The sequence below is a fragment of the Pelodiscus sinensis genome, chromosome 16 (genome assembly GCF_049634645.1).
Source record: "Pelodiscus sinensis isolate JC-2024 chromosome 16, ASM4963464v1, whole genome shotgun sequence".
Classification (NCBI taxonomy): domain Eukaryota; kingdom Metazoa; phylum Chordata; order Testudines; family Trionychidae; genus Pelodiscus; species Pelodiscus sinensis.
Genome location: NC_134726.1, coordinates 33,639,342 through 33,666,314, shown reverse-complemented (window position 1 = coordinate 33,666,314; position 26,973 = coordinate 33,639,342). Strand labels below are relative to the sequence as shown.

Here is a 26,973-nt window from a genome sequence, read left to right as displayed (position 1 = left end):
AGGAACTGGTTGAGAATTTGAAAGTGGAAGGCAGCTTGGGTGAAAGTGATCATGAAATCATAGAGTTCACAATTCTAAGGAAGGGTAGAAGGGAGAACAGCAAAACAGAGACAATGGATTTCAGGAAGGCGGATTTTGGTAAGCTCAGAGAGCTGATAGGTAAGGTCCCATGGGAATCGAGACTGAGGGGAAAAACAACTGAGGAGAGTTGACAGTTTTTCAAAGGGTTATTGTTAAGGGCCCAAAAAACAAGTTATTCCAATGTGTCGGAAAGATAGAAAATATGGCAAAAGACCACATTGGCTTAACCACGAGATCTTGCATGATCTAAAAATAAAAAAGGAGTCATATAAAAAATGGAAAGTAGGACAAATTACAAAGGATGAATATAGGCAAACAGCACAGAAATGCAGGGGCAAGATTAGAAAGGCAAAAGCACAGAATGAGCTCAAACTAGCTACGGGAATAAAGTGAAACAAGAAGACTTTTTATAAATACATTAGAAGCAAGAGGAAAACCAAGGAGAGGGCAGCCCCACTGGTCAGTGAGGAGGGAGAAACAGTAACAGGAAACTTGGAAATGGCAGAGATGCTCAATGACTTCTTTGTTTCGGTCTTCACCGAGAAGTCTGTAGGAATGCCTAACATAGTGAATGCTAGTGGGAAGGGGGGTAGTTTTAGAAGGTAAAATAAAAAAAGAACAAGTTACAAATCACCTAGAAAAGTTAGATGCCTGTAAGTCACCAGGGCCTGATGAAATGAATCCTAGAATACTCAAGGAGCTGATAGAGGAGGTATCTGAGCCTCTAGCTATCATCTTTGGAAAATCATGGGAGACAGGAGAGATTCCAGAGGACTGGAAAAGGGCAAATTTAGTGCCCATCTATGAAAAGGGAAATAAGAACAATCCAGGAAACTACAGACCAGTTAGTTTAACTTCTGGGCCAGGGAAGATAATGGAGCAGGTAATTAAGGAAATCATCTGTAAACACTTGGAAAGTGGCAAGGTGATAGGGAACAGCCAGAATGGATTTGTAAAGAACAAATCATGTCACACCAATCTGATAGCTTTCTTTAGGATAATGAGTCTTGTGGATAAGGGAGAAGCAGTGGATGTGGTATACTTAGGTGTTTGATACGGTCTTGCATGATATTCTTATCAATAAACTAGGCAAATACAACTTAGACGGGGCTACTATAAGGTGGGTGCATAACTGGCTGGATAACCGTATTCAGAGAGTAGTTATTAATGGTTCACAAACCTGCTGGAAAGGCATAACAAGTGGGGTTCCGCAGGGGTCTGTTTTGGGACAGTCTCTGTTCAATATCTTCATCAACAATTTAGATATTGGTATAGAAAGAACGCTTATTAAGTTTGCAGATGATACCAAGCTGGGAGGGGTTGCGACTAATCTGGAGGATAGGGTTATAATTCAAAATGAGCTGGACAAATTGGAGAAATGGTCTGAGGTAAATAGGATGAAGTTTAATAAAGACAAAATGCAAAGTACTCCATTTAAGAAGGAACAGTCAGTTTCATACATACAGAATGGGAAGCGACTGTCTGGGAAGGAGTACGGCAGAAAGGGATCTAGGGGTCATAGTGGACCACAAGCTGAATGAGTCAGCAGTGTGATGCTGTTGCAAAGAAAGCAAACATGATTCTGGGATGCAACAACAGGTGTGTTGTGAGCAAGACACGAGAAGTCATTCTTCCGCTCTACTATGCACTGGTTAGGGCTCAATTGGAGTATTGTGTTCAGTTCTGGGCACTGCATTTCAAGAAAGATGTGGAGAAATTGGAGAGGGTTCAGAGAAGAGCAACAAGAATGATTAAAGGTCTAGAGAACATGACCGTGAGGGAAGGCTGAAGGAATTGGGTTTGTTTAGTTTAGAAAAGAGAAGATTGAGGGGGGACATGATAGCAGTTTTCTGATCTCTAAAAGGGTGTCATAAGGAGGAGGGAGAAAACATGTTCATCTTGGCCTCTGAGGATAAAACAAGAAGCAATGGGCTTAAACTGCAGCAAGAGAGGTTTAGGTTGGACATTAGGAAAAAGTTCCTAATTGTCAGGGTAGTCAAACACTGGAATAAATTGCCCAGGGAGGTTGTGGAGTCTCCATCTCTGGAGATATTTAAGAGTAGGTTAGATAAATGTCTATCAGGGATGGTCTAGTCAGTATTTGGTCCTGCCATGAGGGCAGGGGACTGGACTCGATGACCTCTCGAGGTCCCTTCCAGTCCTAGTATTCTATAATTGTATCTCTGTTCCGCACCAGGTTTCTCCCTTTAATGAACACGAGCATAGTAGACATTCTGAGGCTTGCAGGCACCAATTTGGAAAAATGAAGAACTCAACCAAACCTTTGCCCAATCTCAGCCTGAGTGTTCTGAGATTCAAAACAAGTTTGGTTTGTTTTTTTCATAACTGGGATTTTTACATTTTGATGTTTCTGCAGTTCCTGGTTTAAGCCAAAAGTGGAAGCAAAAACCCCATATGGGGGCAGTTTTTGCAGCATTCCAGACTATATTGCCAATATCAGGGACAGATCTGGTAAGATTTCTGTTGGGGGGGGAAGGGGAGTGGAGAAACTTTACGTAACAATAAATAACCCTAGCTCTTCAAGAGAGCTCAAAGCACATTATGAAGGAGATAAGCACAATGTTACAGATGGGGAAACTAAGGTATAGGAAGAAGTGACTTGTCCAAGCTCACCCATCAATGTTCCCTCTAATTTTTTCCATCTATCTGTGGAATAAATGTCATTACATGCACTGAGGCATGTGAAGATGTGCACCACTAATAGATACACATGCTGCCAGTTATGGGTGCTCTGCTAATCAGCTGTACAGCATTTGAATCTCTCCAAAGTGGCCAACCCAAGTGCATAGCTTATAGGGAACACTGCCCAGCAGGCCAGTGGCCAAACAGACTAGAACCCAGGTCAGTCTCCCGAGTCCCAGGCCAGTTCTCTAACCAGTAGGCAACACTGCCTCTCTCCGAACCCTGAAACCTCCTGTGGGCTGTCTACTGTGGCTCCTGTGCTGAAAGTCTGCAAAAGCCCTGGACACCACTTGAGTCCTGATGAACCCTCCAAAATAGGAAACAGCCTCTTTCAGGAAGTGGGAGGTTGGGATCTGGTGTCTTGGTTGGGGCTTCCAGTTCCCATGTTTACAGGAAACAACTCAAAGTGCCTGTTCTCTAGGGGTGAGGTAGGGGTGCTGCCACACTATGGTTATTTTGGATCTTTGGCTGAAGAACAGTTTGGTGTTTAGACATAAGGCTTTCTACAACCTCCTCTGCTTTAGCTCGTGTAGAGCCCCACCACCGCTGCTTCTCTGCAGATACAAATAAGTTTCAATGCAACCCAACTGACAGTGTTTGGTCAAGTTGGGCTTATTTGATATCAGTCAATGCCTTCCTTGCTGCAAGGAATAATACACAGCTGGGAGACAGACGGATAGAAAAATATACTCCTTTCCTCATGCAAAAACCTTATTGCCTCTTTTAAGGCAACTATCCACCACTACGCATGTCAGAAAATAGGGCAAATGGTATTGGCAGCAGGCAGTAAATGAGAATTCCAGCGAGTGTTTATAGCTCTGCAAATTGCTCCAATTGTGAAGCCACAATGAGGAAAGGAAATGCTGGTGAGCTGGCCCCTGTGACTGCTGAGAATTATTTTGTGCACGAGAAAGAAAATGAAGCTGCAGGAACGGAAAGGAACAAGCTCAACGGTAGCAAAATAGAGCCTTGAACCAACACTGCTGGGCAGAAAATTGGGTGGCACAGAAAAACTCATTAAGGAAGAGTGACTCATTGTCCTCTGTAGGCGCCAACAGTTTAGCCTAGATTTAAAAGGCAAAATGCTTCGCAATTTCTAGGCAATTTAAAATGTATTATTTAAAGAGGCAGCTATTAGCCAGTTCAGAAGTGGTCTTTCTGATCTATCTACTTATATGGCCCCAGCATTGTAGTAGAAGACAAAAGAGTACTTGATGTGGCTGAAGGGTTGACTCCTACTCCAATAAAACTTCTGAGGCCATTGGGTATCTCAGATTATACCAGAACTTTCCTCTCCTTCAGATGCGGGCTATGAGCAAACATTGGATAATACAATGCCCTTGTTTTTAATCAAACACAACTTTCCTTACCCGAAACAAAATTTATATTCCCCCAGTGCTAGAGAACTCGCCCTGCTTCTTCCTCAAAGATAAAGAGGTCCATCATTTCAAGGAACAAGCAGAATCATAAGACTGGAAGGAAAAGTTGTGAGCAAGACACAAGAAGAAATTATTCCACTCTATTCTGCATTGATTAAGCCTCAGCTGGAGTACTGTGTCTAGTTCTGGGCACCACATTTCAGGAAAGATGTGGACAAATTGGAGAAAGTCCAGAGAAGAGCAACACAAATGATTAAAGGTCTAGAACACATAGCATTCGAGGCAAGATTTTTTTAAAAATGGGTTTGTTAAATCTGGAAAAGGGAAGACTGAGAGGGGACATGATAGCAGTTTTCAAGTACAGGCAGTCCCCGAGTTACGCGGATCCGACTTATGTCGGATCCGCAGTTACGAACGGGGATTTTCTCGCCCCGGAGGACTGGAGTGGCAGGACACCTGGTCCCGCCGCCTGCCTCCTCCGGGGCGAGAAAAGCTGCTCCCCGTCTCCCTAGTCTGCTGGGGGAGCCAGCAGACCAGAGAGACGGGGAGCAAAGTGGCGGAGGACCCGGGCCGGACCGCGGCACTGATCTGGAAGCGCCGCGGTCCGGCCCGGGTCCTCCGCCGCTTTGCTCCGCGTCTCCCTGGTCTGCTGGGGGGCAGGGGACGCAGCTAGTGCCCCCCCCCCAGCAGACCAGGGAGACGTGGAGCACAGCCCGGGGCCTGTGGTAGAGCAGGTGGGGCGCTGCCGGTTGGTCCCGCAGCACCGCTCCTTGGCGCTACTGGACCAACCCGGCAGCACCCCAGCTGCTCTGCCCCAGGAGTCCTGATTCAGCCGCTGCTGATCAGTTTCAGCAGCGGCTGAATCAGGACGCCTGGGGCAGAGCAGCTGGGGTGCTGCTGGGTTGGTCCAGTAGCGCCGAGGAGCAGCCGCGCTACTGGACCAACCCAGCAGCACCCGAGCTGCTCTGCCCCAGGCGTCCCCAAGTCAGCCGCTGCTGAAACTGACCAGCGGCTGACTACAGGAAGCCCGAGGCAGAGTTGCTCTGCCCTGGGCTTCCTGGAATCAGCTGCTGATCAGTTTCAGCAGCAGCTGACTTGGGGACGCCTGGGGTTCTTAAGTTGAATCTGTATGTAAGTCGGAACTGGCATCCAGATTCAGCCGCTGTTGAAACTGATCAGTTTCAGCAGCGGCTGAATCTGGATGCCAGTTCCGACTTACATACAGATTCAACTTAAGAACAAACCTACAGTCCCTATCTTGTACATAACCCGGGGACTGCCTGTAAAAAAACCTAAAAAACCTAAAAAAGTTGTTACAAGAAGGAGGGGAAAAAATTGTTCTCCTTAACCTCTGATAATGGGTCAAGAAGCAATGGGCTTAAACTGCAGCAAGAGAGGTTGAGGTTGGGCATTAGGAAAAAATTCCTGCTTGTCAGGATAGTTAAACACTAGAATAAATTGCTGAGGGAGGTTGTGGAATCTCCATCATTGGGGGTTTTTTAAGAGCAGGTTAGTCAAACACCTGTCAGGGATAGTCTAAATAATGCTTAGTCCTGCCATGAGGGCAGGGGACTGGATTAGATGACTTCTTGAGGTCCCTTCCAATCCCGTGATTCTTCTCCTTGCATTGCTCAGCTATGTCCACTTGCGGATAGCAGTGAATTTCACAGGATTTCAACAACTTCCACCCCACTATCAACCTCAGCCTGGATCAGTCCACACAAGAGATCCACTTTCTTGACCCTACAATACAATTACATGACAGACACATTTTCACCACCTTATACCAGAAACTTAATGTTCGTTACACTTACCTTCATGCCTCTAGTGTCCATCCAAGATGCATTTCTCAATCTATTGTTTACAGCCACGCCCTAAGATACAACCAGATTTGCTCCAATACCACAGACAGCAACAAACACCTTCAGGATCTATATAGAGCATTCTTAAAACTGAAATACCCACCCGGAGAAGTGAAAAAACAAATTGACAGCCAGAAGAGTCCCCGGACATCAGCTACTTCAAGACAGGCCCAGAAAATACCAGGACGCCACTAGTCATCACCTACAGCCCACAACTTAAACCCTTCGAACACATCATCAATAATCTACAACCTATCCTGGAAAATGATCCCTCACTCTCACAAGCCTTGGGGGACAGGCCAATCCTCGCCTTCAGACAATCCCCTATCCTCAAACTAATTCTTCCCAGTAACCACGCAGCACACCTCCATCGTACTCATCCAGGACCCCACCCCTGCAATCAACCCCAATGCCAACTCTTTCCACACATCTACACAAGCAATTTCATCACAGGATCTAACCACATAAACCACCACATCAGAGGCTCACTTAACTGCACATCCACTAATGTGATCTATGCCATCAAATGCCAGCAATATCCCTCTGCCATGTATATTGGCCAAACTGTTCAGTCTCTACAGGAAAGAATTAACGGACACAAATCAGATATCCGAAAAGGCAACACAGAAACCTGTTGGGGAATAGTTTAACTTGCCCGGGCACTCACTAATGGATCTCAAAGTCACCATATTGTTTCAGGCCAATTCCATAAGCCAATTCCACAGGGAAGCCTTAGAATGTAACTTCATTTACAAGTTTGATTCCTATCACAGAGGTATGAATAAAGACATTGGTTGGATGGCCCACTACATTCCACATCCTAATGACATAAAAAACCAACCAAACAATTCGTACTTTCTCTATCAGCTTCATGTAGCATGGACACTAATTGACTATTTCTTTCCTCTTTTTTTCCCCTCTTCTTTTTCCTTCTCTCCTCCCCCACATCCCCTACTTACTTAGAAACTAGATCTTTAATAACTCCATCCATCTGAAAAGTGGGTTGTGCCCACAAAAACTACATCTATCATCTACATGTTTTTTTAGTCTCTAAGGTGCTTCAAGACTATTTGTTGTTTTTTAAGTTTTTCCAATTACAGACTAACTTGGCTACCCCCTGAAGCTATTCCCGCCATACTCATGGCTGGACAAAAGGGCTTATGGCCTCACCAAGTCAAGAGGGATGGTATACCAAACATAGAAATCTTACTCTGCAGAGTCAGGGGAGTGGGTTTTTTCCCTGCTGAGTTGTGATCACCTCCATGGAATCCCAGATATAATCCAATTTCATGGCAGAGGCGCTTCTAAGGATAGAGGCGAATATGCAATATCTGATCTCGGCTGGCCACTAATATTTTATTAATAATTCCAAGGTCTTCCTTCTTCCCTACCCATTTATACACAGGTGAAGTGGTCTAAGGGGAAAACTGGAGCCATGCAGAGAGAAGACTCTTTGGAGAGCCGAGCGCAACAGAGTCACTCTGCCTTTCCACTGAATCAGACTTGTTTGTTTTTCAGTGGTAATTCAAGATCAAAGGATCCATCTAGTCAGCTAAGACTCAGGTTTGATGGAACTAAGTTGAGAGCCAGCTAAATGTTGGGAGTGTTAAACCCATTTTCATTCTAGAGTAACATATGCTGGCTTAGTATTATAGGTTTTAGAGAGACAAGATGGGGGAGGTAATAATATTTCTTTTATAGAGGCCTACTTATCTAGGGACCTGAAGAACTCCAGGCAAGTTCAAAAGCTTGGCTCTCACCAAAAGAAGTTGGTCCAATAAAAGATATTATCTCACCATCAAATCTCTCCAGTATCCTGAGACACAAGGCTACAACAACAATGCAAACTATTAATGGACTCTACTTCCAGACTAGATAACCTTATGTACACATTGCCCAGATGCAGGAAGGACTCAGACTCATAGACTTTAAGGTCAGAAGGGACCATTATGATCATCTAGTCCGACCCCCTGCACAGTGCAGGCCACAGAATCTCACCCACCCCTCCCAGAATAATCCTCTCACCTAGATCTCAGATATTGAAGCCTTCAAATACTTTGAAGACCCCAAGATGCAGAGAATCCTCCAGCTGTGATCTGTACCCCATGCTACAGAGGAAGGCGAAAAACCTCCAGGGCCTCTGGAGGGGAATCAAGGTTCCCAGGACTCCGGCTCTTTGACTCCCGATATTTGGAACCTTGCAACCAATCAGGGTCCCTCCAACTGGAAAAGGAAATTGTGGTGGTGGAGCTATTCACAAGACAGCTATTCGACAAATGTGGATAAGAAGCCAGTCAACTTTCTCTTTCATCTTTCATCTTTTCCATCCACATGTGGATTTTTCTGTCCATGTGCAGAATAAATTGTGCATGCGCACCAAGGGAAGTGCGAAAGTGCACCACCAGTAGAAACACAAACCTGGCTGTCAGCACTTAGAAGAGATTCCAATGTCAGCTGAGCGGCTGCACAAGCACCCACCTTACAAGGAACATGGAAGTCAGTGCACAGAGGGTGAAAGATGAACCAGAACCATGGAGGATAATCTACTAAGGATTTAGGAAGCAGAGATTAGTGCTCAGACCATGGATTGTGGAACCTTGGGTTCTATTCCTGATTGCAAAATGTTGGGAAATTTCTCTGGGCCCCAGTTTCTCCCTCTGCCGAGTGGACATAATCACTTCCTCCCTCCCTGCAGTGGAGGGTTAAAGTTTTCCAAAATGACTAAGTCACTTAAGAGCCTGCCTCCTTTATTTCCCCCCCAGAAGTGCCCAACACACTTAGCAACAGAAGTCTCCTTGAAAGCCAATGGGACTCATGTGTCTTTCTGCACTTTTAATATCGCGGTAAAATTTTCAAAAGCTGGTCTCTCCTGTCTGCTCTCCCAGGGTCAGGTAGTCTAGACAGCAGTTTTGGGTGGCTCACTTCTTCATTGTCCAGCTTGAGGTACCTGAAAGAGGCCCGAATTTCAGAATCGGTGGCGTACCCGTCCTTCCACGGCATCTCAAGCTGGACAGCCAAAAAGAAAATGAAGCCACCTAACGTACCTACTCACCTTTGAAAAATATAGGCAAGATGCCACGAAAGAACCACTTTCTGTGGTTACATCCCCACCACAATGTAGGGATGTGATTTTCCATTCCCAGACCCACAGAAGTTCCATGAGAGCTAACATGAGTATCAGTAGCAGCACGGCCGCAGTAGCGTAGCACTGCCCCATGAGTGCCCAATGGCAGCCTTACCCAAAAACGTCCCGATGAAGCCCAGTGCTAAAAAACTGGAGATGACGAACAGGAACCCTATTCCCAGAACAGCCAAGCCTGCGTAGTAGACAGAAAGGCAATCCAGACCTTCCAGCTTTGGCTGGCTCCTCAGGGCTTCCATGAAACTGCAGGGAAAAGAAAAAGGGGGGAGGGGAGAGGCCATTAGTTGCAGCATCTCTTTTAACAGCTTTCCTGTGGGGAATAGAACATGAAAAAGAAATTTGGCAGAGTGACACTTTATTTTGCTCTCTAGAGCTAAGCTCGCAATTCAGCACGTCAGACATTCTGATGATTTTCTATGAAAAGCCAAGTGACAGAGGTTTGCGGGCAGCACCAGCCGTAATTGACGCAGTCATTTTTATTTAGAACCCAACGCAGGGCTAAAAATATTTGTGGGCTTAAATCCATTTCAACCCCACACGTGAGCTTCTGGGAAGGAGGAAATATCACCAACCTGGTCCACAATCATTGCTTCGGGCTGTAAAACCTGACAGGAAGGCAGGACTTTCACAAGAATCAAGAGCTGGGAAAGATATGCAGGATTAATCTTGTGCATCCTCCCCTGTACTCCCTCAACAAAACATTTTGCAGTTAGCCATGTGCTCAGGAATGAGTCACAGCTGGAAGATTAGAAATTAAAAAGAAGGGTGGGTCCAGTCTGGTGAAAAGACTCTTCCCAGAATATACTGGATACATGTAGTCTAAAATAACTTCAGGCAAACAGGTTTACAATTGCATGCTGACAGTTAGGCTATGTCTAGATTGCACACTTCTTTCTGAAGAAGCTTTTCCAGAAGAGATCTTCTGAAAAAACTCCTTCCAAAAGAGAGCATCCACACTGCCAAAGCACACTGAAATAGCGATCTGCTCTTTTTGAAAGATAGCATCCACACTGAATGGATGCTCTCTCACATTTAAGCTGTGATTACTAGGGGCTGAGTGGTATGTGCTTTTTCCTCTTTCAAAAAAAATGTCCTCTTCCCCGTCCACACCCCTTTTTCTGAAAGAGTTCGTTCGGAAAAAGGCTTCTTCCTCGTAGAAAGAGGTTTACCAATGTCGGAAAAACCCCTCTGTTCTTTCGAAAGAATGCAATTGCAGTGTGGATGTAAGTGAAGGTTTTTTTGGAAAAATGGTCATTTTTCCAAAAAACCCTCTGCAGCGTAGACATAACCTTAGGGTCCAATCCTCTAACGATCTATGATTGAGTGTAATACTTTTGAGCCGGATGATGAACTCTTGCGTTTGGCAGTACCATGTCAATTAACTAAGGCTCTGCTTTTCCTTTGCACAAAGAGCAAACTGTGCACTCTTCTGCCTTCATGTATTTATTTCAGACTAAGGAAAACCACCAACTAAGAATGAACAAAGATAAAGTCTTCATGAGATGGCAACCGTACAATGTCGGACTAGACATTCTGCTGTGCCAACTGGCAGCTGAGACTGCAGCAGGCTGAGGGGAATCCTCTGCGTTAAAGGTACAGAACCCGAGACGGAACAACATCTATCGATTACCTGCCGACAAACATTCCTCACTCTTAACTTTCCTAAGCATCCCCTTTCTGGGGCCAAATAAACCAGCCTGCACAAGGGTCACCAGGGCGATCCCACAACTAGGAGATGACGCGTTCATCACGCCATTTTGAAAGGTCAAGAGTTACCACTCTTGGGTGTGCACCCTTAGCTGCGTGAGCCATGGTGAGTCTGCTCAGCCCAGGTGCTGCCCTCAAAGACACTTAGGTTCATGCACACCATAATTCAGCCTGCACAATGCAGAGTTTCACTTCGATTGCAACTGTGCAGAAGAGGCAAGTAGACCAGCCTCAGAGAGTGTCCCTTCCGGACCCTCTGACTTCTGCTCCAAGCTATTTTTGTCCCTCTTTCCCCCATTTGGTAAAGAAGCATGAGGCCGTGTCTACACACAGAAGCTGCACCAGTTTAATGTAAATTAGTTTTAAAACGGATTTAAATTAGTCCATGCAAAAGGTTGTGTGGAGAGACACTGCCCTTTTCGCTTAAACCAGGGTTATTTTGGTGTAGCAAATTGATTCATAATTGCTAGTTTAAACTGAGATGATATAAGACTCTTAAACTGAAACAGGCGTGTCCACACAGCTGTTTGCACCAGCTCAAGCACATCAATTCAAAACCACTCCTGAAGTTAATCTGATGCAACTTTCTCATCGACACAGGCCCTGTCAGGCTTCTGCTAATGGTGCTGGGGTGCCGCTGTGCCTACAGGAACCAATCCCATTGACTTCCTAGTCCCGCCGGGAAGTGGCTGCTTCAGAAGTGAGGAACTAAGTTCAGAACCAGGTCAGACAGACTCCCCATGTTGCAGGATGTGACCGCCTCACTATAAAGAGGGATGCAAGGTGCCCATTTACTACCATGCTCTGATTGAAAGTGCCCTGAACCAGTATTCAGAGATAGTCTCTCCAATGCTCAAGAATCAGGCGCGCTGCTGCAGATGTAACACACAAAATGCTCACGTGACATCTTCTAACATTACACCTAATCCTTGTAGCTTCATAAACTGCATCTTCTCTCTCCCGCTGCTTTTCTCCCCTTCCTGCCGTTCCGCACAGCTCAGGGTCACACCAAAGCTCTCCGCTACGGTTGCAATGATCTGAAAAGCTGGCTACTCACACCCAGGGGAAGGAAAAGCAGATTACATAATGTCCGAACCAGGTTTGTCATCTGCCAGATGCCATATTTTGCCCATGGCAGACAAAGAGAATAGGCCCGCCAGAAGGCGTTAGAGCTAGGACCTCTTTACACTTACAGACTGATGGAATAATTGTGGGCATAGATCCAAGTCCTCCTGCTCCTACCAAAGTCCATGGCAAAAATGGCCATTGACTTCAACAACAGCAGCGTATGGCTGAGCAGGCCGGGCAAGGCCCCTAAGGCAGTAGGATCAGAGGAGGCTGGGGTAGGTTGGGTGTGGTCAGTCCCCCCCCCCCCCCAATGATCTGCACAAACCTTAAGGGACAGCAAGAAAGGGACACTATCCATAGCAAAGAGCTCCCTCAGACGTCATTCCCCGCAAAAATCAAATCACTTTTACTTAAGCGATAGATGGCTGTAATAGGGACGTCACTCACCGCACATGAGCGGTCCTCCTTTGGCTGAGTGCCTGTTCCTACGCGCTTTGCTATGGCAGCCTCCTGCAACCCAGCTCTCCAACCATGTCTGAGCCTCTTGAGCTCCAAAGACAAACTGCCTCATCCTGATTCAACAGCTTCCTTTTAACTGACTTGCTGGGCCCTGATTGGTCACATCCTTTGCACCACTCTATCTTTCCTGGAGGACTACTCTATGGTTTGTTGGGCGGGGTGTGTCAAGGCCACAAGCCTTCAGCAGGGGGTTTTGGGGCCTGGTCCACCCTGTCACAGTAGCCTATTAAAGCAACCCTCTTGGGATGCTTCCAAACCAGTGATGGGCAACCTTGGCTAGTGAGTGGGCCGTACGAGTGGCCCTCCATCTCACTGGGCTGCAAGATTGTTGTAAGCAAGCCGATCTCCTAGGATAGGGTTGTTCTGCTAACGGCGCTTGTGTAGCTAGAATTTGCAGGGGGTGCGGACTGAACTGTTGCAGCACTTTGATTGGCTGCCGAGGGAGCGCATGGCTCTCGCAGTCAGTGTGTGCCATCAGGCCGCACCTCACGTCACGTGCCCTGGCTTTACGTTTATGTCACTTTAGCAATACTGTTAAGGGAAAATCCTTATGCCGATGGAAGCCAGCATTCTGCACGTGGGAAACGGTGAACATGATGTCTCATGGGCCACACATAGAGTCCTGATGGTCCTCATGTGGCCCCTAGGCTGCAGGGTGCCCACCACTGGTCCAGACGCTTCAGTCTTGCAGCTGTTTGCAGATTAGGTCGCTACTGTCTTTGCACAGCATTAAAGGCCTGCCTGTCATCTGTGCAAGGGCCTGTCTACACTGCTCTGGCAGGCAAAGGGGTCTCAGAAAGTGGGCAGGAAAGACCCGGGTGAGGATACTCTTCGTAAGGAGGCCTCTCTGGCCAGTGCAGAGCTAGTGTCAAGGCTGTGCATGTCTTACTCCCAGTGCTTAGCATATAAGGTGCACTGGTGGCATAGCAGAGGCATGGCTAGATCACAGAGCACTAAAGCTATTTTCTGCTTTCTAGAGCTCACTTTACAGCAACCCCGAGGCTGCTCTAACTTACACGGAGGCCCCAGAATACAAGACGCACATAGGCAGCTTAATGCACAGGGATGAAGTCACTGAAAATCAGACCTCAGACCTTTACAGCCAGCACGTGATGTGGTTTGTTTTGGCAGGGTCTGCTCCTCCTTTACGGTTATCTCCAAATGATTTCACCCTTTTTTTTCATGCTTGGATTCTCATGCAAACATTAGCTCCTGTAATCAGCATGTCTGCTTGGTCCCCTGGTGTTTGGCTTACAGCTCAGAGGGACATGTTTGCATTGAGATAATGGACTGTCTTTCCCTGTAGTAAAGTTTTTATATCTTCCTACACAGACTCTCTATTTGCATTATACATGATGACTGCAGGACTTTTCACAATTAGTAAATAAACCTTTTAAGCATTTATTAACCTGCACTATGGCAATCGAGACACAGTCTTCAGCAACTCTAATCATTTTTGAATCTATAACATGACGTTGGCAGCTGAAAGACAATCTTATCGCACTGTACGGTACCCGTGTCGTGTGGCTAAGGCATCAGCCAACTGTCCTTCATTTGGATGAAAAAAAAGTAGTAGATGTATCGCTCAAATGACACTTTTAATATATGCCTCTGTGGCATGTTCCTTGCACCATTTGTTTCAGACACGTAATTTTTTACTCTACCAGCCCAGTTTCCTACTATAGCCCTGTGTAATCTTTTACGAGAAGGAGACAATTAATTGCAGGCTGTGCCCGAATAGGTTTGAAATCCACTGCAAACAGGAATCCTATTAATCCTTCCTGCTGTAAACCCTATTACCTGAGCACTTCCCTGTTTCATGCAGTCAGGGAGCGGCTAGAGGGCAGACTACCACAAAGTGGGCCCTGGGCATGACCCCCTTAACCAGTGGGCCCAAGATACATCCATAGAAGCCCAGATCCACTCACCAAATTTAGAGCTGTCCTTACCCATATGCAGAATACGCAACAGTGTAGGGCACTCAAAAATTAGGGGCACCCCCGCATCTTAATGTTCACCCACCCACCCACTCCTCCCTATTCCTGTTATGACTCTACGTCCTCTGGAATAGGGATATAAAAAGTCATTTAAAAATGTAACCCTGTAACCGCTAAAAAACCTCGCAGTTACACACACTGTGGGCTCTGCAGTATAAAGCTTAAATACTTTATATTTGTATTATTCCATGCTCCCCTGCCCACAGACACTGATTGGTCGGGGAGGGGGGAGCACACATGAAGTCTCCTCCCGCCATCAGGGGCTTGCAGCATCTAGAGGGAACCGCCAGCTGTTGAGAACAGCTGGCAGTTCTCTCAGGGCTACTCAACTCTGGAAGCTCCAGGGGCCACAATGATACTCACTGCACATGCTGAGGCCCACAACTTTAAGTGTGGTTGCATAGACACGCAAATATATATGCAAATATATGCAAATAGCTTTTTTCACGCCAACAGGCATGAATACAAAGCACTTCCCACAATGCGCCAGTGCTCCCGGCACCTCCTCCCTGGGGGCTAGAAACACTGACACCCTGTACCCGTCTGTTCCAGCCAGCCCGGCTGCTTGTGTCTTTCAATGCTCACACCTCGCTGTTGTGGAGTGTGTTCCCAGTGGAGGCCATGTTCAAAGGATCCCGCCGCCCGTGGGCTGCATGTTGAGCCCCGCATAAACCCAAATGGCCCCGCAGGCCACAAACAAACAGGCCACATGTTGAGTAGCCCTGCTCTAGAGCCGGGACAAAGACTTCACGCACTTCCCCGCCCCTAGCCAATCAGGGTCTGTGGGAAGGGAAGCACGGAAGTGTTCTGGCCCCACCCCTTCTGCTCGAGGCCCCACCCCTTCAAAAATGTGTGAAGTGGCCTCCCTTCTAAAATGATTGCCCACTCCTGGTTTATACCATTACACATCCAGCTCCTTGGGAGCCAGTGCGCACCAGAGCCAGCTTTTAACCGGACCCCCAGCGTGCACCAGCTACCGCCCTGTGCTGCTGCCTCGGATACAGAGCCAGCAGCGCAGGGTACCAGCTGGCAACCCGGAAGCAGGGCAGGAGCCTGCACATAACCATTCACAGTAAGCCCAAGCATATCGGTTAACCGTGTAAATGGTTATCCTATTATATCCTCTCTTTAAACCATGATGTGAGGACTTCAGGGACTCAGCCAGAGATTAGGGGTCTATATCAGGGGAGGTGGGTGAGGTTCTGGAGCTGCAACATACAGGAGGTCAGGCTACATAATCAGGATGGTCCTTTCTGACTTTAAAGTCTCTGTGTCTATAAAACTGAAGGCATTTTCCAATAAGCGTCTGGGCAGGCTGCATACAGTACAACGCAACAAGGCTGCATGACACATTTCGGTAGGTTGTCATGGATGGGTGTTTTTAAATTAAGGATCCAAAGTAACAGGTCCTGTTCACCCCAGCTGCCCCTTGGAACAGAGACAAGCTTGATGAGATGATCCAGCTGTTGCTATGCCCACGATGGTTACTATATGAGCCAAACAAATCAACTAGAAAGAAACTAATAAACAAGGTGTGAAATTGCAGAGACTAAAACCCATAAAGGTGGGAATGATTTTCAAACATACGCCGAAATAGAGCTCCAAAGACACCAAAAAGCAGGAATAAAGCTTGAGAAAGGAAGGTGTCTCCTAGAGATTGCAGAAGGGAACCCAGCCAGATACAGAGGGAACACACACCAAGATCATCAAGAACTAAAAGCCTAAAACTAGGCTCTTAAATCCATATTTAGGCTCCTGAAATCAGAGAGCTGATTTTCAAAGGGCTCAGCATTCACTGTTGATCACACCAACCCCTTGGATGGCTCTCAGAAACAAACTGAGTGCGCAGTCTGGAAGCCAGTGCAGTCTCCAGAGCAGAACAGCAACATGCTGCCCCAGGTGTGTGATTCTCTGGAGCCCCGCAAATCCGTGGGTAACTACATAGTATCCATGCATGTGACTGCAGATAACCACAGCTCATTTTTGCAGATATGGAGGCAGGTGTGGATGCAAAATTGTGTATCTAGAATGCTGCAAATGTGCAAGGATCTGCTTTACATCTACAGGTATCCATGTAAATGGATGCTGATATCCGCAGATCATTTTTACAAGGCACCAATTTTGCAGCCGCACGAATCTCCACCAGCTAGCTGGGCATTGAAACCTGAACTAGCTGAATCTTCCCCATGGGCTTGAGGTGTGACCCCATGGAGCAGGCAGGGTTGCTGCGGTAAGAATGAGCACTCCTCCCACGAATTTCAACACAGAGAACTAAAAATGGTTGTGAAAGAACTGGAGAAAGGAAGGCAGAGAGCCCGGCCAGAGAATGTTTTGGCAGGATGAAGCAAGATTTTTTAAATCAACGGAAAGTCTAGGCAGTGGTGGGAGGTTATTGAGGGGGCTCAGAGAGAGTTTTGCAAGAGTTTTCAGGTGCACCAAATATGGAAGCTGCTGTAACAATGCTAGCACCGAGTCTGCTATGCACAGAGCCGCCCTACTATGCAGGAATAGCTGGATTGGCAGCAAGCGCTCCCTTCAATAACAGGGGGCTGATTATGGTAGACGATCCAAACATTCACAACCAGCAGCGTCACAACAGCAGACAGTTCCTTCCTCCTTTGCCCATCGTTTTCCCTCACAGCTTCTTCTCGCTGAGAAGGATTGAGCGTTTCTAACAAGACCTGCTGGCAGAGGATGTAGGTCAGGATGTAACTGTTACCTCAGCATCGTCTCTCCCCTGCTCTGCATCTTTGCTGTTACCCTGCAGTGTACTGCGTAGCAGATTTTTGCATCAGTTTCGCACCTCAAGGTGAGACAGTCCAAAGACCAAATATCCCTTTGGTGCTCCCTCCTCTTTCCCCTCAGCGCACCCCACACCTGGTTCACTGGCCAAGTTCAGCCGAGTGTCCAAGTGTAAAGGGCATTTGGGTGGGTTCACCTCCTGGCCCCAGGAGAGAAGGGGCAGGCCAGGGAGACTGCTGCCGCCCCATGCTGCCACCTCTGCCTTCGGCTGCAATGCCGTTCTCTGTGGGGCCTCTGGTACGGAGTGAATTCAGCTCCCTGGAAACCCCCTTGTGCTGTTTGCTCCTCTGCACCCCCCTTTCTATCGGGTAATGAAAGGGCAGGCGCTGAGGAGGGGGGCACTTGCTTGGGACCCGACACAGCGATTTGTGCTTACCTGGGTATAGATCAGAGAGAACGGAAAGCAGAACCCAGGGACGGGAAAGGTTTCCTTTTGAAGACCACACCTGGGAGGCAGGGGGAGGGGTTTAAAGAGGCTGCGAGGCAGGAGTCAGATGCTCGCACACGTCCCCACCTGGCCCCCCGCTCTCCTGGTAGTCTGAAAACTGCCGTGCCAATGCCGCTCCACCGGCCGCTGCACTGCCTTGGAGGGGCTGCCCGCTACTTGGGGAGCAGGACTTCAGGGGCACCAAAGAATGTTTGCGCACGGTGCCATTTTCCCTCGGACGTGCAATCCAGGGAGCTGTACAGACTTAAATCCCCGTGGTCTGGAAGGAGGGGGATGAGAGTTTCCACCCAAGAAGTGATCAGTCCTGCCAATGGGGGAGGGTGAGGGAGCGAAAGAGATCAGTTGTCCTGGGGCCCAGTGATTCAAAAGGGCCCAGGCTCCCAGCCACTGACATTAGGTTTGCTAGATGGTTGAAACAAAAATATCGAACCCCCCCAAAAAACACCAGGAAAAAATTCTGTTGAAGGGAAAAGGGGGGGGGGGATGGAGAGAGACCCAAAGTTGTTGAGAAAAAAAGAAACAGCATGTCCCCTTTAAGTGCAAGGAAAAGGGGAACAGTCATTTTGTGCTGGCAAACCAGGTAAGCATGGGGGCTGGGTGTCTGGGTGAATACTAGACACCTGGCAACCCTAGCTGCCATGCCGACAGCAGCACCTGGAGCCCCGAGCTCTTTAAATTGCCACCAGAGCGTCGCATGGCGCACCTCAGGAAGTGCTGAGGGCTGGGAAGGGCGTGGCCTTGGTCCCAGTGGTGCTGAGGGCCGGCTGCCTAGCCCCACTCCTTCCAAGAGCACGGAGACAGCCTCCCACCCCTCACCTTGTCCTGGGTGAGGCTGTCGGGTCCTCTGGAGGTGATGGCAGGGAGCTAAAAACCCAAACTGAGGGCCTCTGAGGGACCACATAGAAGGAATACCAGTGCCTTGAACTGCGGCACTCATGCACTGCTCTGGGAGTTGCTTTCAGTGCTCAGAAGTACCGTTCCCCGAAGCCCTTCAAGCCTGCATCATACCAGCAACAGCAGCAAGGGAGCAGAGAAAGCCTTATACAATGTGTCTGTAAGAGGAATCCTAAATATCCCACTCAATGCTCTTTAAAGGCACATGCACTTTCAAAAAATCAGCCCACTTCAAAAGATATCCAAGCTGATAGCGTCCCTTTAACAGATGCCACACACAGATCCCTGAGATCATCGGATTCCACCCCAGGTTATTCAGTCTCATCCAGTGTGGATCATGAGTCATCAGCTCTTCCGGGGGTGACAAATTATCTACCTATTTCACAGAAAGCGATCACCTGCCTCAGAGACAGCTTCTCGGAAGAGCAGGAAGCACGTACGAGACGCCAGCCCAATAACGCAAACGTCTCTCTCTGAATTCAGCCCGCTCGCAACAGGAAGTCCTAAAAGCAGGGCAGGAAAAGAGGCTGCTACTCTAGGTCCTTCTTGAGCCACGAGAGAGCAGATGGAGCCTCTGCCTACCAAGACGGTCAATGCCCCCTTTGAGGAGGAGGAAGAGAAGACATCCCTCTACAGTCCCACCTGTGCTTAAGAAGTTATTAGCCAGTGCAACTCATTTTGCCCAGTGTAAACCAGCGATGGACAACCTAGGTTAGTGCGTGTCCCACATCAGTGGCCCTCCATCTCAGTGGGCTGCAAGAATGTCATAAGCAAGACGGTCTTCTGGCATACGCAGTTTTGCTAAGTGAGCTTCCGCAGGCCTGGCCTTTGGGCCAGGCGAGTGAGGCGGTTGCCTTGGGCTCCCCACATTCAGGGCCCCGCGCTGCCCAGCTCCCGGCCACTCACTCGCTGTCCTGACTGCGAGGTGCCTGGCAGAGACAGGTTTGTTTTTCCATCTGCATTTTAAAGTGGGGAAGGGGCTTGCTCTGCTGCGTTGGCCTAGCTCACATCATCTTTCTGTCCGGGGGCTGCAAGGGAGGCTCAGGCAGGGAGCAGGCGCCGCTGGAGTGAGTCACTGTGACCGGCACAGGCTCAGGAGGGAAGGAGGCTGGAAGAGCAGCAGCCACCCATGGTGGAAGGTGATGGGCTCTCAGAATCCCCTGCCCTGCCTGCCCCCCACCCTGGCTGGGAGGGGGACACCCTGAGCTGGCCAGGCACAGCCAGGCTAACTGACCCCCCCCACTCTTGGGGTAGGTGCTGTTCTCATTGACTATGTCTACACTGGCGGCTTCTTGCAAGAGAAATATGCAAATGAGGCTAAGCATGGAATATCGCCGAGCCTCATTTGCATGCCTAATGAGCCACTATTTTTGCATAAGAGACTCTTGCGCCCGAAGGAACTGTCTACACTGCCCCTTCTTACACAACAAAAACGCACTTGCGCAATGCCGTTATTCCTGAAAATAATCGGCGTAACAGCATTATGCAAGAGGATTTTTCTTGCGCAAGAAGGGGCAGTGTAGACAGCTCCTTCGGGTACAAGAGCCTCTTATGCAAAAATGGCAGCTCATTAGATATGCAAATGAGGCTTGGCGATATTCCATGCTTAGCCTCATTTGCATATTTCTCATGCAAGAAGCCACGAGTGTAGACATAGCCATTAGGGAAAGCATCTTGCACCAGCGCTCCGGCCCCTCCCTAGCCATGCAGCTAGGCTGTGACCCACTCTGGCTGGACATTAAACACAGGGCTGGGTTGCAGCGTGTCCCGGAGAATCACCCCCGGCCGTGTGTCTCAGCCAATCACAGCGTGTTGCCTTGGGCCCCGCAAACTCTTTGGCCGGGCCTGCGCTTGCGTATCTAGAATCTGCAGGGTGTGCTGACTGAACGGCAGCAGCGCTTTGATTGGATGCGGAGGGAGCACGCAGCTCTCTCAGTCAGTCAATGCTGCATGCAATCAGCACACACCTGGCTTCACGTGCATGTCACGTAAGTAATTCCGGCAGGAAAAAAATTATGTGGACAGAAACCAGAATCTGGCAATCCAGCCCATGGGGAACAGTAAACAAAATGCCTTGCGGACCACACACAGAACTCTGATGGGTCATGGCTCTCCTCCACCTCCATCTACACACAGCCAGTAGCCTGGACTTTTCCCCATCAGGGTAAGGTGTGGAGCTAAGCTGGCATCAATGCCATAGGATTTCTCCTCTGGCCATGGGCATCTGTACTCTTATTGCTAGATCTCCCTGAAGCATTGGAGATGCAATCCTGCTCTCCTGCCTGAAGGACATGGCCGGGGTTGGCAAGATCACACTAGGATGGCATCAGTCTCCTGGAACTGTCAATTGTAGGTGAGACACTGCAGTGTGCTGCAGACAGAGCACAGCAGCTGGCTCACAGACCTGGAACTCATTCCCAGAAGACAGCAGGATGGCCGGGGACCTTAGTGCCAGCAGAGGAAGATGTCAACCCCGCTTCTTTGCACAACACTCCATCAACAATAAATCGCAACAAAAATTACCAAAATCCAGCCCGTGGCAGCCAGAGAAACCTCTTTCTTTAGGTGTGCATGTTCACTTCATAAACATGGGAGCGGTTCGGGTACCATACTGATGGGCAGTATATCTAAACCAAGAGAGAAGCAGGAAAGTAACCATGACTAACATACATATTCAGAAAGCACGGCAAAAAGAGAAACTAGAGGTATCAGGTGACTGAAACTCGAGGGAGATTGCTGATCTCCTTCCCCTGTGTGAACTCTGTACAATTAGGCTAATGCATTGGAGAGTAATTTTGGACATAAATTAAGGGGAGAATAAAGGCTTGTCAAGTCAGGCACTCTTTGGATAAATGTAGTAAACCCTGGGCAGCCAAACAACAGAAGAGCAGAAAAGATTTTTACAGATAAGAGAGGCCTTGCGAGAACAAAGAACTTTGATCACAGAGAATTGTAATCCAACAGCAGAAACAACTGCACAAAAGCAATTAACGATGGTTCTCTTACGCAGTTCGCTAAACAGTTACCTTGGTCAGAGACCATCCGGGAGCCATTTCCAAGAAATGGGCAGAGTTTCATAAAGAAGGTTGCAGATAGGAAGCACCTACTGTCTAACGGGCACAATGTACTTAGACCCAAGCTATTTCATTCCAGCGACACTGGAGACACAAGACTGTTTGTTGCTTCTCACTGTCCCCTCGGCCCAGGGCAGCAACATTACTTCCAAGACTGGAGGAATGCAAATGCACTGCACCGCTTTACTTTAATCACTTGTGCTCTCTTCAGGGATGTGCTGTTCCCGCCCCTCTTGCTTTGAGAGGATTTTTTACAACTGCAGTTCAAATTTAAAAAATGAAAAAAAAATGCACATCTGGTGGAGTCCACAATTCATTCTTGCTCACAGACCCGCCTCTTGCTCACCTAGTACATGTGAAGGATTTGTTTTTAAAATGGCCAGTGTTATAGTCTCAACCTGGCATCTAAATAACAACCCCCCTCCTTCCTTCCCCAAACCACAAGAGTATCTCTTTTTTGCTTCACTAACTACAGAATCCTTGAGGATGCTCGGAGCTAGGAGCCTGCCTGGTCATTTATTTAATGCCTGAAGCACAGCTTGCACATTGCTAGTGAGATTGGCTCTGCTGTGCTGAAGCAGCTGTGACTCAAAAGAAGAAAAGAAAGGAAGAGCGCATGAAACAGTGCAACAGTGTTCTGCAGTCACTTTTCTGACATAATCCACTGCTGAGATTACAGCACCTCGATTAGGCAACAGGGTACTGCTTATGTGTTCACATTATACGTTTGTTGATCTTTTGCTATCCGTGCTCTCTAGTCTTTTATCTTGCCGACGAGTAGGGGACAGGAGTGAGGATTGAAGGACCTCAGAGCTTCTCAAATCTTGAGCAATCAAAGATCAGCATTTTCACAAAGGGTTCCCAAAAGCCATACCAGAAGCATGAAGTTCCAGCTGCAACCACGCCAAGCTTGGAACTCAAGCAATGCCTCCCTTTCACAGGCTCATTTTAGAGAAGGGAGGACTTTTAACAAAACCCATCTGTGTACGTCACCACCAGTCTGACACCATAGCTCCCCCCAGGCAGGAATAACTGGCAGAGACATATGTTTAGACTACAGCACCTCTTGAAAGTACTTTGGTATCAACCAAATGCGGAGAGCAAAATCAAAAACACACAAAGACACAGACATACACACTCAGAAACTTAGACATCTTGGGAAGCAAAGCAAATTGAAAGCAAGTGTAGGTCATTTAAAATGGACTTAATCCAGTGGATCAGCCCAAGAGTCGTGAAACTGGATTGCTGCCAGTGTGACCCTGGCCAAGTAACTACATCGTTATGTGCCTCAGTTTACCTCCTCTACAAACTAATGATGACTCGCCTTTGTAAAGTGCTTAGAGCTCTTTAGATGAAGAGCACTAGTTATTTCATAACTGGAGAGACACATCCATTAGTTCATTGATGCCCAGTAACTTTAGGATTATCGTATCTGAACTTTCAAAAAAGAGGACACCCCGAGAGAGTGTATCTGTATCAGTCTCTACTAACTCACATTGTATTAATAGTATATAATATTATATAACACATTAATACAAACGAGTTGGTAGATATTGATGTAGATATACTCCCTCTCAAGGGTGTCTTCTTTTTTGAAAGTTCAAATATGATAACCCTAAGTAACTTAGCTGCCTTAAGGTTAGGCTTTATTCAGGGATTAAAAGGCAAGTATTTCCTTTCAAGTCTTCACTATGATCTGCGTGGTGATTTGGGGAGTGTGTGTAGGTACAACTTACGAATTCTAGCGCAAACTCTTTATGGATCTATGTCAGACTGGAAACTCTTGATTGTAAGGCTGGCCTTTGCCTCCGTATTGAGCTAAAGTCCACAAGAGGCAACAGGAGAAATTCTTGCGCCCAGCAGAGGCCTAGCAATACCAGGCCATTAAATTTTCACAATCATCCATTCAATCAGAGCACTCTGCAACAAAGATGGCTACCACCTAGGGTTGCCAGATGGTTGAAACAAAAATACTAAACACCCTCCCCCAAAAAACAGGAAAAAATTCTGTTGAAGGGAAAAAAAAAGGGGAGGGGGGAGAACTAAACTTGTTGAGCAAAAAAAACAGGGGAGTAGTTGAGCACAAAGACCCAGAGGAAAGCATTGCTTCCCCTAGGTCTTTTGGCCAGCAGCCATTTTGCCTTGGGGAACCAGGTAAGCATGGGGGCTGGGGGTGTTGGGAGCTGGGAGATGGCTCAGGGAGGCTGGGCGCTGAGTGTTTGTAGGGTTGCCAGGTGCCCGGCATTTTCGCCTCCTGGCCAGGGAAAAATTCAGAAAATACTCGACATTTTAGATGTCCAGTATTCTCTGAATTTTTTTTACTGGACAGGAGCCAAAAATACCGGACTGTCTGGGTGAATACCAGACACCTGGCAACCCTACAACACCTAGGCCCAGGTTTTCAGGTCCGAGCTCCAGAGGCAGAGCTACCTAAACAATGGATCACTTGGAGAAAGACGTGGAACATTTCGTGAGGCTGTTCAGAGGGTTACTGAACAGAGGGGACCGGACATAAGAAAAAAACCACCAGCCATTTTGAGTGTGTGAATAGAAGGGCAGTGACTACAGCAGGGGTCTCAAACTCACAGCCCGCAGGCTATCTCAGGCCAAAGCATATTTGAAAACGTATCCTCTGCTGCAGCCTCCCCCCCCCCCCCCCCCCCCCCCCCCCGATCCCTCAGCTCAGTAATGCCTCAAATTCACCTAAGTGAATTACTTAGACCACTTCCATGAGCTTCCTTCCATGAGTTTCAGCAACGTGTGGTGGCCACAAGGAATGGAGGAGAGTGGGGAGCAGCGTCATTTCTAAGCAGCAAAATCTGTGGTGTCTGTGCACAAATTCCAGACAGATTTTTTAGACCATGAAAATGATCCAAAGTTCTAACAACCCGTTAGCTTAGACCGTGGCATAACTGGATGTGGGAATATAGTTTAGACTCATCTTTAGAGCACAGCATTTAAAGTGACCCTAGCCTATCAAATCCTAGACAAAACGCTGGCAAGGGGGAAGTCTGCAAGAATTTGTTTGTGTTACCTTCACTGAACTAACATTTAAGGACATATTACCATTACACACACAGGGCCTCATCCACTCTATATTATTAGCCAACAAAGGCATGATCAGATAACAATTTAAACTGCCTGCTTGCTAAATGCACAGGTAATCCCTGCTCTTCTGCATAGGAAATACTGTAACTTTTAAATAGTATGCGCAGGATTTATTTCCTCTGTTCCTGAAGGTTAAAAAAATGCCTACAGCTGCAGCTGTTCATGCACTGTACTGTGCAAACAGATTACCAGAAGACCCTCCAATCGTTACAGTATGAAATCAGTTAGAGTAAATAACCTTAAGAGAGCAGAACAAGAAAACATGACGCGTAAAGGCTGCTCACAGAGGTAATTTGATTCTAGGAACTACACACAACACAATTCTGCTTTTCCCTGTTTGTTTCAATACAGGAATCAAAACTAAACCTCCACTACCAACATACTCATTGGTGAAAGATGCTAGACGGACATCTTCCTGCCATGCAACAGGGACAAGACAGATCACAGCCGTGTACATTTCCTAATCATCCTGCCTTTCCAGGGCACCTCTGTCCTAGCCTCGAGGGACCATCTGACTTTTCAGGTGACACCACCCAAGGGGAAGGATGGCCTAGTGGTTAGGGAACAGGCCACAAATTTAGGAGAGGCAGGTTGAGTTACCTGCTGTGCTCTTGAGCAATTTGACCTAGCTGGATCCTGGCCTTTGGGAGCCAATGAGCAGGGAGAGTCTCAGAGCTTAGACCCCAGCCCAATATTGAATATATACACTGCTCTTCAACAGCCCCATAACCCAAGCCCCATGAGCCTGAGTCAGCTGACGGGCCAGTCATGGGTGTTTAATAGCAGTGTACACGTACCCCCAAGACAAGGCCTGTGCAGAAATTTAACCAGGGCTAAAGGAATTCTGTCCCCCAACGATTAGTGCAGGGGTCCCAGCTGATTCTTATGCAGGCCTGTGCACCCAGAGGGCTGCAGGCTGCTGCTGTTCTGACTCCTTTGTGCGCTGCGGGAAGCGCCACCCAATCTCCACAGTGTTCCTCGGATGTGACTCTACATGGCCTCTTGGTGGCCACATGGGCATGTCAGCTGACCTAGGTTCTAGTGCTACAGATCTGTTCAAGGGGGGGCTATACCACCGCCCTACCTCACAGGGGTGCTGTGCAGTGCTCTATACTAGGGTAACAGGAAAGTCCTTAAAAACAGATATCTGGGGAAGATTTACAAAGGCTGACGCAGCTTTGGGCACCGATCTCCCATTGGCTCCTTCAAACATCTCAGCCTTAAAATCCTTTTATTAGGGATCTTTGCCACATGGACTCTTGTTCACAGACATAGAGCCCATCCACTCACTTAATGCCCTTCATGGCAATGACCCATGGGTGCGTTAAGTCTTTAAACGGCTGAAACATGCAAAATGTGCTGTACATTTTTCAAACATCCAGGAAGCCCACGCCCTGGAATGTTGGTGTTCTTGTTTTTACACATTTAGGGTATGTCTACACTAGCCCCCTAGTTCAAACTAGGGAGGCTAATGAGGGCGACCGAAATTGCAAATGAAGTGTGGGATTTAAATATCCCATGCTTCATTAGCAAGTTTCCGGGCGGTCGCCATTTTGGAAATTGACTAGCCCGGAATAACTGCCCATGTCTACGCGCGACAGTGAAACAGCAGTTCGAAATAAAGCCCTTAATTCGAATTAGCTGGTAAACCTCATTCCAGGAGGAATAACAGCTAATTCGAGTTAGGTCTTTACTTTGAACTCCCATTTCACTGCCGTGTGTAGACGCAGGCAGTTACTCCGGGCTTGTCAATTTCCAAAATGGCGACCGCCTAGGAACATGCTAATGAAGCACGGAATATTTAAATCCCACGCTTTATTTGCAATTTCAGTCGCCCTCATTAGCCTCCCTAGTTCGAACTAGGGGGCTAGTGTAGACAGACCCTTGGATGCACTGAAAAGTTAAGCAACTTGTGAAGAATTAAACATCATGTCAATGGCAGGGAAGACAACACCGTTCTCCTGCCACCCAATCCACACTGCTCCTTTGCAAAACCATGTAATCACGCGAGTTAGTAACTTGGACTGGATTCCAAGCAGTGCCTGAAAGACAAAGAACTCCATACTGCTATCTGCTTGTGCCATCGACACTCATCCCAAATTAACAGCATCTAATATGGTATGAAATGATTCCTTGCCGCCTAGCAAGGTTGTTTCCCATTAGGCATCTAAGATCACCCGAAGTCCTCA

The 26,973-nt window shown here is 47.6% G+C and overlaps 1 protein-coding gene across 7 annotated transcripts in view; it reads right to left on the bottom strand.

The window, feature by feature from the left end:
• Positions 1 to 26,973, bottom strand: part of PEMT (phosphatidylethanolamine N-methyltransferase) — a 129,001-nt gene that overhangs the window by 32,695 nt on the left and 69,333 nt on the right. For all 7 annotated transcript variants that reach the window (XM_075899750.1, XM_075899752.1, XM_075899751.1 and 4 more), the window contains one exon: positions 9,265 to 9,410. In XM_075899750.1, the coding sequence (XP_075755865.1) occupies positions 9,265 to 9,410 (146 nt within the window). The remainder of the gene's footprint in view (positions 1 to 9,264; positions 9,411 to 26,973) is intronic.